Below are 18,235 nucleotides of genomic sequence, written 5' to 3' on the forward strand. Positions count from 1 at the left end.
CACAAAACAAAGTTGAAACCTGGCAATGGAACAGTTATCTAAATGAGGAAAGGAATTAAGAGTTTCTCCAACAGCTGGGTTTTCCACTTGATAAAACTGTGCTATAGGCTACTTGGAAAGGGAGAGACATATACAACCATGTAACATGTCGCATTTAACCAAAATCCAGAGGCAATTTCCATCTGTTTCAATGAATTTTAAACACACTCTTTTCCCCCTCTTTCAGTGGTTTGCAAATAAAAGAAATCACACACACAGAAGCTACAGAAACCAAGCTACAACTCCAGAAAAGATAAAGAAACTTACAGCAGGCAAAATTCTCACTCAGGATGGACAAGGCTCTGCAGCACTAAGGAATCAGATTTTAAGTTATATATCTATCTTTAAAAAGAAAAAGTAATCACAGCACAGACTGCAGCTGCCAAAAAGAGTCCTTCTGGTTCTGCAAGTAGAGGACTGTGCTCCTGCTGCCATGGAAACTGAGTCCCTGGCTGCTCTGGTCCTGGTACAGTGCCACACATGCTCTCCAGCATTTAACAAATATTAATAATGCAAAATAATACTGATAGATCAGAAACAAAACAACAAAGAATTTTAAAAAGGCAATAATTCTCCTTTTACATGGCTGCAGCCCAAAGGCTGCCAGCCTTATGCTAAGCCAGCTTTAAATCTTTTTCTCTTAGTTTCCAACACTTTCCTTGGCATTAACTGTAAGGTTAAAATGACCACCAGGCCTTAGCTTAGACTGAAAAAAGCCAGGAAACCTGGAGGAAAAATTGAACCATTTCCACTAGTCCAACTGACACCTCTTCAGTGAGCAATATGGTTGTACATACTGAGCATTGGACTGCTCGTAGGAGACCTCATTTCTGTTCCTGGCTCTGCTGCTGAATGCTTATACAACCACAAGTCACTTGCAGAAGAGCTGTAGCACCATTTATTGCCCTCTTCATGAGGAGCATGACACAGAGCTGCCAAATTGGCCTCAGCTTTGGGGAAAAAGACACCGTCCTCACCAGGAGTAGAACCACAGTAACAGGGCATTATCATTAGGGCAAGACACAGGGTGTATCTTCCCCTGAAAGACCATCAGAGAGGGAGCTCACATCCCTGGTTCAAAAATCTTCTGACTTCTCTTAGGTTAAAATCTGCCTTTTCAAGATCTTTCAGTTTGGATGAGTTTAGTTTTATTTTTCAACTAGCTTACAGCGTTATAACTCTTAAAGTCTCATCAGTTTGTTGTCTCCTGTATTTCAGCCAGAATTTCTCACAGAGAAGAAAATCTGCATTCATTTTATCACAGGGCCTTTTACCCCTTCCTTGTGGCTATCTAAATATTAATAATTGCAACAGGAAATAAAGAGTTAGAAAAACCACATTTGGCACTTCCAACACTTCCTGCACACACTCCATGGAAGAGTGGAGACTCCCCTTTGGCTAGAAGCAGCTGTCTGCTCTGGAAGCAGAGCACACTGGAGCAGGCAGCCTGCTTTTCCACCAGGGACAGGCCACCGCATAAGAAAACCAGCAGCAACACCGATTTCCATCCCCATCGCTCAAACACAGCTCACTGATTTGTTTTCCTTGGCAGAGCAAAGGAAGAGGAATGGCCATCCCCTGGCACTTCATTCAGCATGCAACAGCACAGAGAAGCAGAGCTGAGGAGCAGTGTGCTTGGGAACCTCTCTGAAACTGCCAGGGAAAAGCCACAGGTAAATGGGAAACTTGCAAAGAGGAAAAGGCCAACAAGAGAAGCAATGCCATGAGGACCAGGAGACCTTCACAGCAGATCAAGCCTACCACAAACACCTCTCTGATCCAACATCACCGTCTCTGCAGCACACCGAGGACACAGTAGATTTGCTGGTGAATTAAAAGAGCTGGTGCCATTAAAAAGGTAGCAGAAACAAAGGCTGGGCAGTTTCTCTGCTACAAACAGCTAAGAGAATCAATGCTTAGACATTTTCAGCTGTTCCAGAGTGTTTCATGGTCCTTTAGGTGGACAGTGAAGTCCAGCACTGGCAATCTCTTTTTCTGGCTGTGTCAGACAAATGTGTTCACCAACACATTACTCTTGGTTCTCCAGTCTCATAACTGTGATTTGTTCATTTGAGTTAATCTCTAAACATTTTCACATTAATAGTTAATTATCCTAAGTATCTTCCACTCTACCATCAACTACATCTCAAATGTGATGAGAAATCACATCTCAAACTTATGCTAATTCTGGGTTTGTGACATTGCAGACAAAGTGAACTGCTCTACATTGACTTTTGTTTTAACTTTTCACACTTTAAAATGCTCTGGATGAAGATTGTCTCCATTGGCTCAACATGTAGAATATGTTCCTAGCCTCTGAAATGAGAGCTCTCAGCTCCTTACTAAACGAACCAAGCCCCTGCTGGGTCTACTGCCCTTTTGTAATTCCCTCCAGAACTTACTCATTCTTTTCAATCTTCCCATTCTCCTTGACCTCAGGAAAGCTTTTCAGACCACACCTTATACCTGTACCTAGAACCATGTCCTTTCTTGCTACAGCACAGCAGCACTCTGTAAACCCTTCTGTAGCCATAATGTGCCCAGTGGCTATCCCAAGCGTTCTCTTTTCAATGGTCCTATCCCACTTCTCTCTCTCTTTCCCAGACCATGAGCAGGAATGATGGAAACCCACCACTCCCTGGGAAGCAGTCTGTATCTAGAGACAGCTCTTCATGTGAATGTGCCAGGAGCTGGGTCAATGGAGATGGGCATGTTTCCCTCAGGTACTTAATGCTTGATTTTCTGCATCAGGGATGCAGCATAGGGAAGACAATTGAAATCTAAAGAACATGGAAGCTGGTTTTCTCAGAACAGACAAGAATATAATGAAAAAAGGAAGAGAAGCAAATAACAGCATTCACTGTGGAACACAAGAGATCACTAAACTTGTTTTCAGCCTAACTTGCACATGAAGATCATGTCCAGCAGATCAAGGGATCAAGCAGATCTCCTCCCCCTCTACTCTGCCCTACTGAGACTTCACCTGGAATACTGCATCCAGTTCTGGGCTACCCAGTTCAGAACAGACAGGGACCTACTCGAGAGAGTCCAACAGAGGGCTACAAGGATGATGAAGAGACTGGAGCACTGCCTGATGAGGAAAGGCTGAGAGCCCTGGGGCTGTTTAGTCTGTAGAAGAGAAGACTGAGAGGGGATTTAATAATGTTTACAAATACCTGAGGGCTGGGGCTCAAGAGGAAAGTGACAGGCTCTGCTCACTTGCACCCTGTGATAGGACAAGGGGCAATGGATATGAACTACAGCACAGCACAGGAGGTTCCACCTCAACATAAGGAGGAACTTTTTCACTCTAAGGGTCACAGAGCATTGGAACAGGCTCCCCAGAGAGGTTGGGGAGTCTCCTCCTCTGGAGACTTTCAAGACCTATTTGGATGTGTTTCTGTGTGACCTGCACTAGATTCTATGGTCCTGCTCTGGCAGGGGAATTGGACTTCATGATCTCCAGAGGTCATTCCAAACCCTAACATCCTGTGGTCCTGTAATGAACACTGTACAGACCAGGACAGGAAGGCAACAGGCACACAGGTAAGCAAACAAGCCCTGCCTCTCTGCAACACTCTTCCCAGTACTTCCAGCATGGACGAGCATGGAGGCGGACCAAGCAGCTCAGTTAAACTGCCCCTGACACAGAACAGTCTCAGCACCGAACATGAAGAAAGACTGGAGCAATGGGTAACACAGCATAAAAAACGTATAGAAGGTAGTGGCAATTGTGACTGCTTGCTGTCTCACTTTGTCACACCCCCAAACATGCTGGCATGGCACACTGCTACACTCCTGTGTTTTAGTGCCACTCAGACCATATTTAACTCTTCACAGGACCCAGAGTTTAGTTCACAAACAGGCTTTTAATGTATTTTTATTCCCAAATTGCATCTCTAGTGAAATCTGAACTGAAAAGCAAGAAGAGTATCAGGCTGCCCCTCGGGCTTTTGCATTGGCAGCAGGAGTCATACTCTCTAAAGGGTCTCTATGCACAAAGCCAGCAGAACTGGAATCTTTCTTCCTCCTGATAGCAAGGGCTGAAGCAGGGGGAAGTTTGCTGAGGCCATGTGCTTACCCTGAATTCTGCATATGTAGGAACAGTCTTTGAAACAACAACTCCCTTCAGACTGCATCTCACACCTGAGGCAGCCTCAGTCCTGTCCAGTATGAACAGTACTCACCAGAAAGAAAAAAAACAGAGAAAGGATCCCACTGCAAAGAGGAAGAGTGGAGCTTTAAAAGCGAGAGTAATTCTGCATTTGGCTGTGTCCCCCTGCAGGCAGGTACTGCAAAGCTGAAGAGGCCTTGCAGCTTCTGTTTCGTTTTAAGAAACTGGTTAAGCTGCTGCTTGCTCTTTGCAGCTATACTCTTTGCCACATTTAAGGTTTAATCAACAGTGAAACATTTAAGCAGAGGTCATCCAGTCTCTTTTACCCACTCGCAGGTCTGAATTAAGGTAATGTAAACCCTACTTGGAGCAGAAAAATCAAACCCTATCAAACACAGCCATCAAACTGAGAGCTTTTATTTTGTGTCAAATGCATTGTGTATGGCTGCAACCTGCAAGTTTTTCCTGCATGGCAAGCAAGAAGAAACTTGCAAGAAGAGCCACTCCCCCATCAAAGCAGCTCTCTAGGATGTTCCATTCTGGGTGATGTGTCACACAGCAGTAGGCACCCTGGGCACATAGCTTGCAGGCCCCAGAGATGACCTGGCCCTGCAACATCCACCTATCCTGAGCAAGCCATAGATTAAAACCTAGTATCCCACATTATGAGCATCTCAGAAAGGGACAAACACTTAGAACACTGTGAGTTAGAAACTGGACATTTTTCCCACCATAAAAATAACCCTGATGTTTTATAATGTCACTGACATCCCTGTGACTGTACACCTGCAAGCATCCTCTAAAATAGGTTATAAAATTCAGTCCTGACTTTCCAGAGTTTCCTGAGAGTTAAAAAGCATCACTTGCTTGTGCAGGAAAGGAGTAAAATGCATCTAAAAAATCATGGTCCAAACTGCCCTGGAGCCCTGTCCTCATTGTGTGGATCACACATAGCACACATCATGACAGCTGCAAATTGCAGCTGGGCTTTTGTCTTGCCAGGCCCACACAGACTGGATTGAGCAGAGTCGGTAGTTTTACACAGATTTAAACTCTCAAATAGCTACCCAAATTTCTAACTCCAGAGCCTGAGACTCGCTTTCCTCAGCTGTGCAAACACCCTACCTTTCACTATTTCACTTTCAGGAGTTTAGTTTCCTTTTCATTGATACCTAGGAACAGTTTAAGGAGCTTCTCTACTCCCTTTTTCTTTTCTTTCTCATAAATTGCATTAACCTTTTGAAAAGATGACAGCAAAAGGCATCTCCTTATTTAAGCATTCTGGATACAGCTTTATGTATTTCCACCACACACACAAATGAGTATCTCCTCCTCCTCTCTTGTTAACATTTCACAAGCCACATGCCTACAGTAAAATGAGCACTGTTGCCTTTCCTCCTGGCAGCCCCTTTTGCTACAGTTCTTTTGCCAGCAGGATTTGTTTCTTTTTACTTGCTACCTACATCTACCAGGTTCCTTTTCCTTCCTCCAATGGGTGAAGCACTTATTGTAATCTCTGTTTTCCCGTTTCCCCAAATTCTCAGCATTTGTCTTCATAGCACTAGAGCCCTCTACTCTTTCTGTTCATCCTTTAGGTGTTTTAAATCATGAACATTACTAAAAGAACTTGATCATTTTGAAGTATGCAATATGAATTATGCACCCTAAGGAGAACTGATACTCGCTCAAATGAGGAAACCCAAAGTGACATGAAGTTTCAGCTCTAAAGGTGCTTCTTGGAGCATGCTAAAACTGCAGAGATAATTTAAATTGACATGATGTAGAGTCTAGTCTGTGGGTACTTTACAAAAACAACCAATGCACGATAATCCTAACAGTGTAAGCCACAAATCCCATTTCTCTACCATTCATCTACCGCCTTTCACAAGTGAACCGTGGGGACAGAGAGCTCCTAGGTTCTCTTTATCGTATTGAAGTTAAAAACAGGTGTTAAACAGCCTTTTTCCTTTTTTTTTTCCTTAAAACAGGATTTATTTCTTTCATTTCATTCATTTCCTACAAGTAAAACCTCTAAAATCTACTGCCACATACCAAGAAAGAATTGGGCCCTGTGATATACAAGAAGGTGGTTATGGGGCAACCTGGGATAAACTTAGCACACCTTACAAAGCAGTACTGAGTAATCTGATTTGTATAAGAGCTGAGGTCATTACTTTTGCATGCTTCAGGCCATATTAACTCACAGGCAGATAACCTGAACTACCAACCACAACAGAGAATGAACAGAGAGCAAATTCTAAGGAGATGATACCAGATGATTCCCCTTCTAGTCCAAAACTCCTTTAAAAAAAAGCCAACATTATACCAGCAATGGTCTAGAGAAGGGGGGAAAACAATGTCAGTCTTAGACAAAGATGGCTTCTAGCACATGGAGTATTGACTCAAATAGTTCTCCTTCCAGAACTATTTAAGATACTCTTGGTTACAAAATCTTCTAGTGCATACAGACTGCCTACCACAGGGACAAGCTTGTTTCACAAACCAGTTATTTACACTGATGAAGACCATCCTGTCTCTTCAGGAAAAAAAAGCATGAGCAAATCATTACAGAGGTGAGCAGGGTCCAGCAAGATATCTGCACATTCTTTTCCCCCTCCAGCATGCTGAGTTTTCCAGAACAGATTTTTCCATGGCACATGTTCATAAAATAGTTTTTCAATAAATGTCCTTTATTATAGCAGTGATAAGAGAGGGGATATCTAGAAGGAAACAACATGGTACATGTTCTTTCACCCGGTCAGTACAACTCTAAACAGTACATAGGCTGAAAAGAAGCATGCATTTTGAAAAGAAAACAGTATTCAGAACAATGTAAGCAAGAAAAATGTGTGTGAAAAATGCAACTGAAACGCCTTTCAGACTGCTTGGAAAAGCAACTGCAACATATGAACTAAATTACGTCCATGAGTAATTTCTATAGTATGTTCCCAATCAATAATAAATGCCAAGTTCAGACTAAAGCAAAGAATTCTTCCTGATGTCTCCACATCAAAAAATTGGTCTTCCCGACATCTCAGAAGTCACCAGACCAGAATCTAGCCAGCATATTTTTACAACCCCCAAAACTGTGTAACTCCACTGAAACTAAATCAGATTCAATTATCCATCTAACCATTCCAACACAGAACAATTCACACACTCAACAGATGTGGTTTTACACTCTCTTTCTGATACAATGTTCAGAGAGCAGATTGCAAGGAAGAGGCAAAGATAAAGAAGCAGCCCAGATTCTGACCCACTCGTGCTAGGCAAGGAGCTCAGCCCACAAACCTCTTCAGTGTGAAGTGCAGGGTGCAGCATCTGTTCCTTAAGATGCTACTCAGCCACGATCCCAACCTCTGAAACAGCAGTTCCCAAAGCACAGTCCCTGTATCACCTGCAGTTCACCCAGTGTTGTACAACAACACAGAGAGGGACTTTTAAACAGCAGACTTCAAGAAGACTACGATCAGCCTGCTCAGGGGTTGCCAGTGCTTCCGCTACTGTTTCCCTCTGGAAGCTCACACACTTTGGAGAAAACCTGCCTACTTCTGACTACCCCCAAGTCCAAGCCAGTTCTCAGACAGCCACAGCATCCAGGAGTCTCTTGTAATTTGAAATATTGCAAATCCAAGAGGCCTCTAACTAGTGCCAGTATCATTCCGGGATGAAACATTTTAAATCTGAATTAAGTAACACTGCTATCTCCCCAGATCAAAAACTTAAGCATACATAAATCTTATCAAGTCCTTGAGTACAAAAGCACCAGAAATAAACTTTATGTTTGATGTTATAACATCAACACATTCCTCATGAAGAAGTGTCTGGGAAGCCCTGCTGTCCTTACACTAATCTACTTAGATGTCACTCAGAGTGTCACCTGTCACAGGTTTATTGGTGAAGCTTTAACTGGATAGTCACAAACTGACAAACACTTCTTTTCTTGATACATGCCCCAGGTTTAGCAACTTTCAAGAGTTCTTTCAGTGAATTATAAACTTACAAACATTCACAGAGAGAATTCAAGAGATGTGTTACCTGCTACAGTATCTGCAACTTAAAGCTCCAAATCAAAGTTGCTTCTCTTTAAAGGCTTTGTTTCTATGACTTCTTTTACAGATGCTTCTTACACTCCACAGGTGAGACAAAGTCTCCTAGGCTGTCAGAAGACGCAAGCAAAATAATGAAAGGCAATAACAGCACAACCCTACCTACCAGCCAAAGTTTACTGGGTGCCACTTACATGCATCGAGGGCACACCACAGGAGAAGGCAAGAGTGCCACCCTCCTAGGACTGAAAGTATAGATCTCCCTGCTCTCTCTTCACTTACACTACCAAGAAATGTAGTTATGTGTTATGTGGCTGACACCTTCAAGCAGAACTACTTGTTCACCTCCCTTCTCCTCGTCAAGCCTGAAAATGTCTATTTAAACACAAAACATACACCAGCCCCACATCTCGTAGGATGCTTAAGAGTAAGCAGCGTTTCACATGAGCACCTGTCACCGGCCCTGAGCTTCCGGGCCGGAGCTCCCCCTGGGGTTAAACATCTCGCAGCTCCCGAGGACACAAACCGCGCCGTTCCCTGTAGACTCTCCGAGCAGAAACGGTGCTGGAGGCGAGGGCGGAACATCACGGCGGGTAGGGAGCAAGCAGGGACAGGGCAGAGAGCGGGCAGGGAACGGGCGGGTGAGCGCTTCCGCCGGACTCCCGCTGCCTCATCGCCCCACGGGTGCCCCGGCCGAAGCACCTGGTCCCGACGCCAGCCCGGAGCCGCTGCCCCGTGGGGCGGAACTGCGCTCACGGCGGGCCCGGGTGCCGCGTCACCGATCTGCTGCTCCCGGCAGCCAATCGGCGCTGGAGCCGGGGCCGGCGCGACTTCACTCATTCATTCATAAAAGCGAGGCGCAGCGCAGATGGCAGCGCGCCCTTCCAGGCTCGGCGCGCTGAGGGCCCCGCTCCCCCGCTCCCCTCTCCGCCGGGGCACGGACACTCACGGCAATCCGCCTCGTCGCTATTATCCGAGCAGTCGTCGTCCTCGTCGCATTTCCAGACGGCGGGAATGCACCGTTCGTTCCGGCACTGGAACTGGTCCTTCTCGCACTCCTTGACGGCGCCTGCAAAACACGGGGCCGCGCCTGGGTCAGGGGGCCGCGCTGCCAAGGTGGGGCGGCGGGGGCATCCCGGGGCCGCTTCGCCGTACGGCCCCGGCAGCACACAAGCCGGGCAGACCACCGGGAACCGCCGGTCGAGTGTGGGTGCTGGGGCTGAACTCGCCAGGGCAGAGCGGCTCGGTGCGGGGCTTGGGGGAGACGCGCACCCGCGGGAAGACCGGAGGTGGTCCCGAAGCTGCTTTTGTGCGGGAATCAAAGGCACCGTTCCCGTGCTTCCCCGCATTGTTTTAAAGCCGGGCGGGGGGTGAAGGAGCCTGGGAATAGAAGATGCTTAAACGTGAAATGCAAAAGACAAAGAAAAATCGTAAGGCACACTGATGCCGGGACTCCCTGCGCGTCCGTTAGCGGGGCTAAACGCAGATACCTGGGGACGCGGAGGGTAACAGGCGCCGGCGCTGGTCCAGGAAAAGGGAACTAACCCAACTGAAGTTGAGGGTAGGAGAACGGGGACGGAGAAGCAAATCTGCTTTGCAGACACGGTGCAGTGCTTCTGTGGTGAGGCACAAGTCTCCTCAGAAAGGGATTAAAGGTGGCAGCTCCTGTCACCAGCGCTGGTGCAGCATTCGCCCTCTGCACAGCGCACCCGACCCCCGCAGGTCGCAAACCACCCGAGCGTGCCCTGCCCTCCGTAGGTCCCAACCCTCTCACGGGGCATCGCGGCGAGTGGGTGCCCGGGCAGGCAGGTCTCTCGCCCCCTCCTCGCCCGGGAGCGCCGAGGCGAGGCACGCATTTGCCGCATGTCGCGGCCGCCCGGCCGCTGAGGCAGAGCCGCCGGGCCCGCGCCGGACCCACCTTTGCCGAGGTGCAGCTTCAGCAGCAGCAGCTGGAGGAGCAGCAGCCGGGCGAGCGCTGGCCGGCACATGGTGCTCGCTCCCTCCCTCCCTGGCAGTGTGCGGGGTGCGCGCAGCCGGCGCGCCGCTCGCCTGCCCCGTGCCGACTGCGGCCGGCGCCGCCCCCGCCGCGCCGCGCGCCGCCGCCGCGCCGTGACGCGCCCCGCTGGGCGGGCCCCGCGCGCCGCCGGTCTGCACGGCCACGACCACCGCCAGCCGCTGCACCCCCGAGAGAGCGATCGCCGGTTCCAGGCCCCCCACCCCCCCCGCGGGACCCATACCCGGAAGGACACCTGTGAGACGCCTTCCCCGACACGCTCGCGCGAACGGGCGTGCTGCGGCGGCGCCTTACGGCGGCGGCGGCCACCGAAAGCCCCGCAGATGGCACACGCGTTCCAGGCCCTGCTGCGAAGGATGCTGGCCTGCGCCCCGGCTGAAGCCGGGGTGGCAGCGGCTGGGATCACCTGCTGCTGCTTCGCGAGGGGCCAAGTGCCCCCTGGGCTGCGAGAGGCGACAGCATCTCCGGGCAGTAGGACCGGCGGTGCTGGGCTGCCAGCAGCAAAAGGATCCCGGCAGAGCGGGGCAGGGCCGGGCCTGGCCCCGCTGCGGTACCCCGGGCCTCCTGCAGAGATAGACAGCCCCGCGCCCCTCGGAGCCGGGTGCGCAGGGTCGGGCCCTCCGTTCGTGAGCCTCCCTCCATATGCCCACTTAATGGCTGCCTTATTCGTGGGCTTAATTTGAAGTCAGTTAAGCACGAGGAGTCTTTTAAATGGCCTCGAGTCACAAATGGTGCGCGCTCATTACTGCAGGGCTCCCACTGAGGGATTTCATTACGGCCATACTGATGTAATTTCCATTTAATTGTGTTCAAATTAGTGAAACACGCACCAAGTATGTAAAGGTGGCCACTTCCCTTGGCAGGCCCGGGTCACTCTTCCTGCTGCTTGGGCACTTTGTTCCGTGACTACAAAGGCAACGCGTTAGGAGCCACTGGGGCCGTATTTGTCAGCCCCTTGGTGCATCGGTGATGAGAAACGGTTCACAGCCTCATTAGCACAGTTAGCATTAGGAGAATTTCAGTCACCTTGCTATGAAAAGATGCTTTTCAGGAGGAACTGGAATGTAACGTCACAACAGGATTAACACGACGTGTTGTCTAAACAAGTTCTAATTTCACATCAACCAGTAACAAAACTTCACTGCTTCAAACATTGAACTGCCACTGGCTTCAGAACTGAGATGCCATTGAATGTGCACCTGTGCCTTTAACAAAAATTTTGCAAGTCATTAGTAGTGCTGCTAATGGCGTTGGAATCATGTGAGGAGGAGGAGAGCTAATTGCTGAGCTGTTTCACCAGCAGCTTATGGAGTATTAACATTTATCCAAGCCTTTTGGAACCGTATTTTAGCATGCAAAACGTAGCGATGTGGTGCCTGTTTGTCTTGGCTGCATCGATGTAATAGATTGCAATAACTGCTTAAAGCAAATGAGGTATTTATAATACATTAGGTTAATTTTATCTTTTTTTTTTTTTTTAAATGTGCCAAAACACAGATTCATAAAGCTTCTATAATTTCTGGCCTAATTCTTCTCTAAATTAATTTGAATTGGAAGTGGCTCCAAAGACAATAATGAAGTGATCCAGCAGAGCATCAGTCACAGCACTAATTTGTTACAGTTCCAATCAGAATGTGATTTTAAAAAAACCCAACAGGTATTTTGGCCTAATGCCTCTCACAGAAAACAATATTAATAAGCTTTTTTTGAATGAATTGTTCTGATGACACCTGACCAACAGCCTTCACTGACCAACTATTGTAGGGCTGCTTGTAGCTTAGTACCATCTTGTGGACATACACGTCTACAAGGAAATGCAGAGGCAAGAGGGAAACTAGAGGTGATAAAGGTGAAGTAAATCAGGCATGGGAAACCATTTGGCTTGTAAGAGAAATTAAATCTAGTTCTATCACAATCAGATTTAAGTCAAACTACAAATCTCATCAGTTTATCATTCAAGAACTGTTTCTCCTACAGGCCACAATCTCTCACTTTCATAGTCATAACTCTTCTTTCTCCTAAAGCTGTCACTCAGTTCTCCATCATTCAGGCATAAGCAGCAGTGTGATACACAGTGCCACACTGACGAAACAAAACCTGAGAGGTACTTATTGTCTGTGTATGAGAGTGCAGCATCTAGTGACCAAAGTTTCTGTTGTCCAGGTATGAGAGTGCAACATCTAGTGACCAAAGCTTCTGCTGAACTGTAAACCACACAACATCACAGATTAACAGCTGCATTTACACATGCACAGATACAGCCCTTATCTCACACCCAGGGATTCTTCTGAGCAATTCTCACAGCCGCTCTCGTAAGCATATTTATATGTGTAACTTCAAACCCAGGTTAGTCCCATTTTGACTACCTCTCCTGGTCTTGCTTGGCAAATCCACTGAAATGTGACCCCTGACCATTCAGCATTGCTCTGCCATGTAAAAGTGGGTGGGAAGAGCAGCTCCTTGGAGCCTAGTGTCCTGCAAAGTGCTGTGTTACTCACAGTGCTTTTCCAGTATGGTTTCAAATCCATCCTCTGCTTCATGCTATCACTTCTGCCTCTTCATAGCAGCTCTTTCAAAGGAGTGGGGAGAAGATAAGAGATGCTTTGCAGTCCATTGGGGAAGTTTTTATTCAGCTAGAGGGAAGCTACCACAGAAAGCTTTTGCCCATCTTTCCCATCCCAAGGCTGGACACCATACTTTAGTAGTATCCCTAGACAATAGATCTTTGAGTGCAACCAAACCTAAAGTCACAATAGGGACCTTTCCCATTAATTTTAATGAGCATAAGAAAGAAGGGTCCGAGAGGAAAAAAGTGAGGATTAGGTGTCTGGCAAGATCTTTTGCATGCTGGAGGAGCACTGCTGTAGTCTGCTCTGCTCTTTGCTGTCATACAGTGACTAATCACCGTGAAAGCTAACAGAAATGCAGACTGGAGGCCGCTTAGTAACAAGTACAGTGGGATTTTTTTCAAGATGTTTCACTTCAAACTATTTATCCTATTACTACTAACAAAGAAATCATGAATTGGAGCAAAACTAGAATTGACAGTGTCTCATGTAACTATACAGTGACCACATACCAGTGCTGTAAAGCTGCAGATTAGTACCACAGGCTGCTGTTTGCTCTCTGGCTCCCAAAAGGCTTTGACACAAATGGTGAAGCCTCATAGCAGCACCAAACCTGCATTTGGGGTTTTCTTTCCTTTTTAAAAATTCTGTGAGCTAGATGCCTGCCCCATTTCTCTCCCACACCTTATTTGTTTAGGCCCCAGAGCTGCAAAGAGGTGGTGTATTGTGTGTGGAGGGCGGAAGAGGAGACAAGGTCTGGCTCTGTGAGGTGCAAAATTCCCTCAGCTCCTAGCAGCCCTCTGGAAAGCTCTAAGCATCTTGAAGGCTCACAGACAAATTATTTTAGCATTAATTACAACATCAATGAGAAAATAATACCCAAATGGGAATTTAGGATGATGTCTGCGTGGAATGTCTCTCATTATTTTTGTATGGATTTCCTATGACAGCAGAACACTTTAAAACCCATCTGGCTTTCAAGCTAGTGCTGAATCCCTGCCTTCATGCTAAGCAGTGGGCAGAGTCCAAGTCCTCTCATTTGTATGTTCTTAGAGCTGTCTTTCTGTATGAAGGAATATGAACTCCATATTTGTTTTCCTTTTTTAAGTGAGAGCTCATTAAAAGCAATTTTTTCGAGGTTGGATTCTGAATGTTATTTCCTTCCTTTTTTTTTTTATTTACTAGCTTGTCTTTAATTAATTTGTTTTCACACCTATCCCTGTAGATAGTGCCATCTCATCACTTTCAGTTCCTAAAGAAGAAGAGACTGAATGGAGTCTTGGGCATAACCAAAACACTTGAGCTTGGTCAGAATGGAATTATTTGGTTTTTAAATATGGATAAAAAAGAAATGGGGAGACAGGAAGAAAAGGAAAACACTGAGAGATCTTTTTTTCCATGAGAGAAGAAGGATCCAGCTACCATCTTGCAGATGTAGACCTGATGTACAAATGTGCTTTCGCTTTGCACAGTGTTTTGCTTAGTCAATCCAATTCTTCTGGCTGCCTCTATGCACAGCTTCATTAGAGATAGGAGAGTCACACAAACACAGCCTTGTTTACATTTGTCCATCCATGTGAGACGAGTTTTCACTGCAATGGAGTTGTGAAGAACTTGTTTCACTGAGCTTGAGAAACCTTTTCTTACCAGTGCTAGGACAGAGCTTATGCCAGGTGTGGAATCCATGCTTGTTTGAGTGACAGACATCTGCATGACAATTCTATGATTCTGTGTGCACTCCCAGAGCTAGGGCTCTTTCAAGCAGTGGAGAAAATGTGTCCTTTCAGATTTCCTGCTTGTTACACCACGTTGCAACAACAGCAGCTGATGGATCAATCCCTGTGGCATTTTGTCATATCACATAAAGCACAGAGTGATAGATGCGTTTCAGAATAACATGTCCTAGAAACATAGTTTCTGGAAGCACAAAACAGCTCTCCTCCTAGCCTTCAAAATACTGGCCCATCCCCAACTCTTCCTTCAAAAGCAAAAGTGTCTCTCAGGTTCACAGGTGCAAAGTTCTGATTAAGATGGATCGAGCCTGAAAGAATACAAGCAGATAGATACTGGTAGTTAAACCAACCTAAACCAACTCCTACTAATTCAGCTGGTCCTTGACTTGCTGCATCTCTCATGCTTCAGCCCTGGACTCTCCTGTGGCTCTGCTAAAGCACAATATTTATGCATTAGTGTGCCCGCACAGATCTTGTCAGATTCATAGTCTTAACTTCAACAAGATTTCCCACAGCACTTGGTTAAAGTACTCGGATTTTTACTCATGACACTCCTGCTGTTGTCTTAGAAAGACCCTGGCTCCCCTTTGTTCACTCTTTGGAAAGCTTACACATGTCCAAGCTAATCTCAGAGTTGCTACTTTCTAAAATAACTTTTCTATTTCAATCTAACCTGTGCAACCCAGTAGGATTGCCAGGTAGTTGTTGTCCACTGGTCACCAAAGACTGGTTTTGGTACTTGGGAAGGAAGCCTGTGATCCCTAGAAGGATGGAAGGGGAGCACAAGGCCAACACAAAGTGCTGAAGGAGAGCACTGAATGGCTGCAGCCAACATCACAGCCCTGCACAGATTTTTCCCTGTCCTCTGGAAAATTATACATCCTATAGCCAGATCAGGTTAATGAAGCCCATGCTCTTCAGCTGGTTTAGAGGGCTAGGCCCTAAACCAAGTGAACACTCACTGTGCTAGAGGGCACAGGCCTGAAGGACTAAATGGGCACACAAAGACCATGACAAGTCCTTGTAGTTCACCTGAAAGTTGGCTTGGGAAGTGTATTGTTCCTTTTGCTATTACAAAGCAGATATTGGAGAAATTCAGCTATTCCCACCCAAATGTTTGGGATCTGTTTTGATTTAATCCTAGCCAACTCTGTGGGTCCCCCAAACATGGCACAGTGTTTGTATCTCCTGATTCAGTGTAGAGCAACACCTGCTTTCAATCCCAAAGTGAAACCTCAATTCAGCAAATCACCCAGCCCTCAACAAAGACACAGAGGGAAGTTGAGGCCACCTCCCTTTGTCCAGGTTCACAATCTTATCTGTGCCTTGCCAAAACAAAATCAATAGCACAAAACATGAAGGTTTGGGCCTTTTGTTAATCATTTGACAACCAAAGTCTATAAATTCATTTCCCCATTTCATTCCTTTATTTATCCTGCTGCTCTGAAAGTCCTGAAAGGACAATGAAAACTGGCCTGACTCTGGCTGTCTCAGTCAAATAAAGCTGGCATGGACATGGAGTTACACTTAGCCACCCACCCACATGATTTCAGCTTCTCAGCCATCAAAGCACAATCAAAACTGCGTTTTCCTGACTGTCAGTTTCTCTATGCAGTTTTTAGAGCACAGATGTAATAGGTTTTACAGGGAGTCCCTTTGATTGGTGCCAGCCCTGCACATTCTCATTCTGCCCCTAATCTCTCCTTTGTGGCACGCGGACTCGGAGTGGTGGGCATGGATCCCAGCGAACACTGATTACCATCCAAATTCCCTTTTGGAAATGATCCCATCTGGCAACTGTGGGACCCAAAGCTTCAACCCTCACCTATTGTTCTTCAAAATGAGCAGATTCAACTTTATTACAGATTAAACATTTGCTGTATTTTACATTTAAAGCTAATTTCAAGTGCTATGTCAAAACACAGAAGCTTTCTCTACTGACCCTCCCTTAGGCTTTTGTATTTTAAAGACGAATAAAAAGTAAGCAGTCCAAGCCATTTACTGCTTTTTTTTTTTTTTTCAGAATACATACCAAGAATTGCTCCCCAAGCTTAAATTTTGCATGTCAAGTTTCATCTGGGAGCAGATTCGTTTTTACAGCTCAGTTATCAGCTGTGCAAACAGCCTATTATTCATGTTCATCTAGGGTCTAACAGCATTATTTGCCTCTCAAAAATTTGCCAGGCCAGGAAAATTATGCAGGACCCATTTCAGAGAAGGAGCTAAAAAGAGACATGGCTGAACAGGCCCATGGAAGGCAACCAGCGGTCTTGTACACCTTACCCACAGAGCCGAGAGCAATGCAGTTATCTCCTGTTGCACAGTAAGGCTCATATCAAATCCCTGCGCAGCTCTGCACTGTGACTTCTCTCCCCATCTGTGGTCACATATACAGGATGCAGATGGCCAGATTGCTCTGTGATCTACTGTGGAGAAGATGTAGTTAATATATGGCCATGGCATTGCCTCACAACTTGGAAGTAAACCAGGCAGTAGGGCCCTGCATGCACAGAAGCCCCACCAAAAGCCATGTTCCACATCAGCTGAGCTCTCCTTAGCATTCAATCCCTCTAGCATATCTGATGACAGGTCTCAATTCATGACTCAGCTACCACCCAAAACAGCCAAAGTGCACAAAACCAACCTTGAGAAAAAGTGTCCAGTCCTAGTTCTCGCAGTGGTGCTCACAGCATAAATGTTTCCTGGATAAACATTGCTCTTCTGAAGCAAGGATAATCTCTAATACTGTGCAAACAAGAGAATATTAAATATTACTGGGCCTTAGGTGCTTATGTCCTGATCTACTGGTCTATTGATCTATAGACATAACACCTATCATACAATTGAAAATTAAATTTGTACCAATGGCAGAAGTAATCCTTTCTTGTACATTCTCTTCTTAAGAGTTTTGTAACCTGAGATAACTTAACCTTTCTGAAACACATAAAAAATTAATGGTAAAATAAAATCAGAGTCTTCCCTCTACAAACAGAAACCCAGCAGAGAAATTCTCTTTGGTTTTAACTGCAGTGTGGGGTGTTATTTTCCTGGATTTTATTGTGTCACTTTTGCACAATGTCAAGATGATTTCCAAATCACTTTTGAGCACCTGAAGCATTGTATGATGTGTCTGCAAATCAAAAGGATCCTCTTGACTTTTATGCAGTAAGTATTTCATGCCTTTTAAGGCAGTCTGTCCTGCTGCCTTTACCATTAACATCTGAAATGGTTGCAGTCCTCCTGCAGAAGTTATCTTCACCATTGACATCTGAACTGGTTGCAGTCCTGCTGCAGAAGTTTGTCTCTCTAGGTGGCTTAAATGACTCTTTTGTCAGCAGTTTTATTAAAAATGCAGAAGCTTAGGATCATCCTTTATCAAAAATTAAACCAGCATGGTTGGCACCCTTATAAAACTTTCACATTGTCATTGTTCTCAAGCTAAGTTAAAGCCCCCTTGTTTGCTTTAGACAGCTCTGGGAATTCATCCATCTTCAAGGGAACTGGAAGGGCAAGACAGCATTGCTGTGATTAAATGCAAGAGTCAAGGATGAACACAGCACAGCACGGTGCTTGATTGGGGGTTGTTATCCAAGTGCACAAGGATGTAGATGTACAAGATGTAACAGCACTTAAGAGCATTCATCTTGAGATAAGCCAGTGTCTGTCCTGCATGGCTGAATGGGAATTTGCTGGAGAGCAAAACTTGAAGAGTAACTTCA

At 46.0% G+C, this 18,235-nt stretch overlaps 1 protein-coding gene across 1 annotated transcript in view; it reads right to left on the bottom strand.

Annotated features, from left to right (window-relative positions):
* LRP8 (LDL receptor related protein 8) overlaps positions 1–10,190 on the bottom strand; it is a 242,123-nt gene extending 231,933 nt beyond the window's left edge. The window contains exons 1-2 of the mRNA XM_054384667.1: positions 10,121–10,190; positions 9,152–9,271 (exon numbers count right to left, since the gene is read on the bottom strand). Of these exons, the coding sequence (XP_054240642.1) occupies positions 9,152–9,271; positions 10,121–10,190 (190 nt within the window). The remainder of the gene's footprint in view (positions 1–9,151; positions 9,272–10,120) is intronic.
* Between the last annotated feature and the right edge of the window lie 8,045 nt (positions 10,191–18,235).

This window comes from Indicator indicator, chromosome 10 (assembly GCF_027791375.1).
Source record: "Indicator indicator isolate 239-I01 chromosome 10, UM_Iind_1.1, whole genome shotgun sequence".
Taxonomy (NCBI): domain Eukaryota; kingdom Metazoa; phylum Chordata; class Aves; order Piciformes; family Indicatoridae; genus Indicator; species Indicator indicator.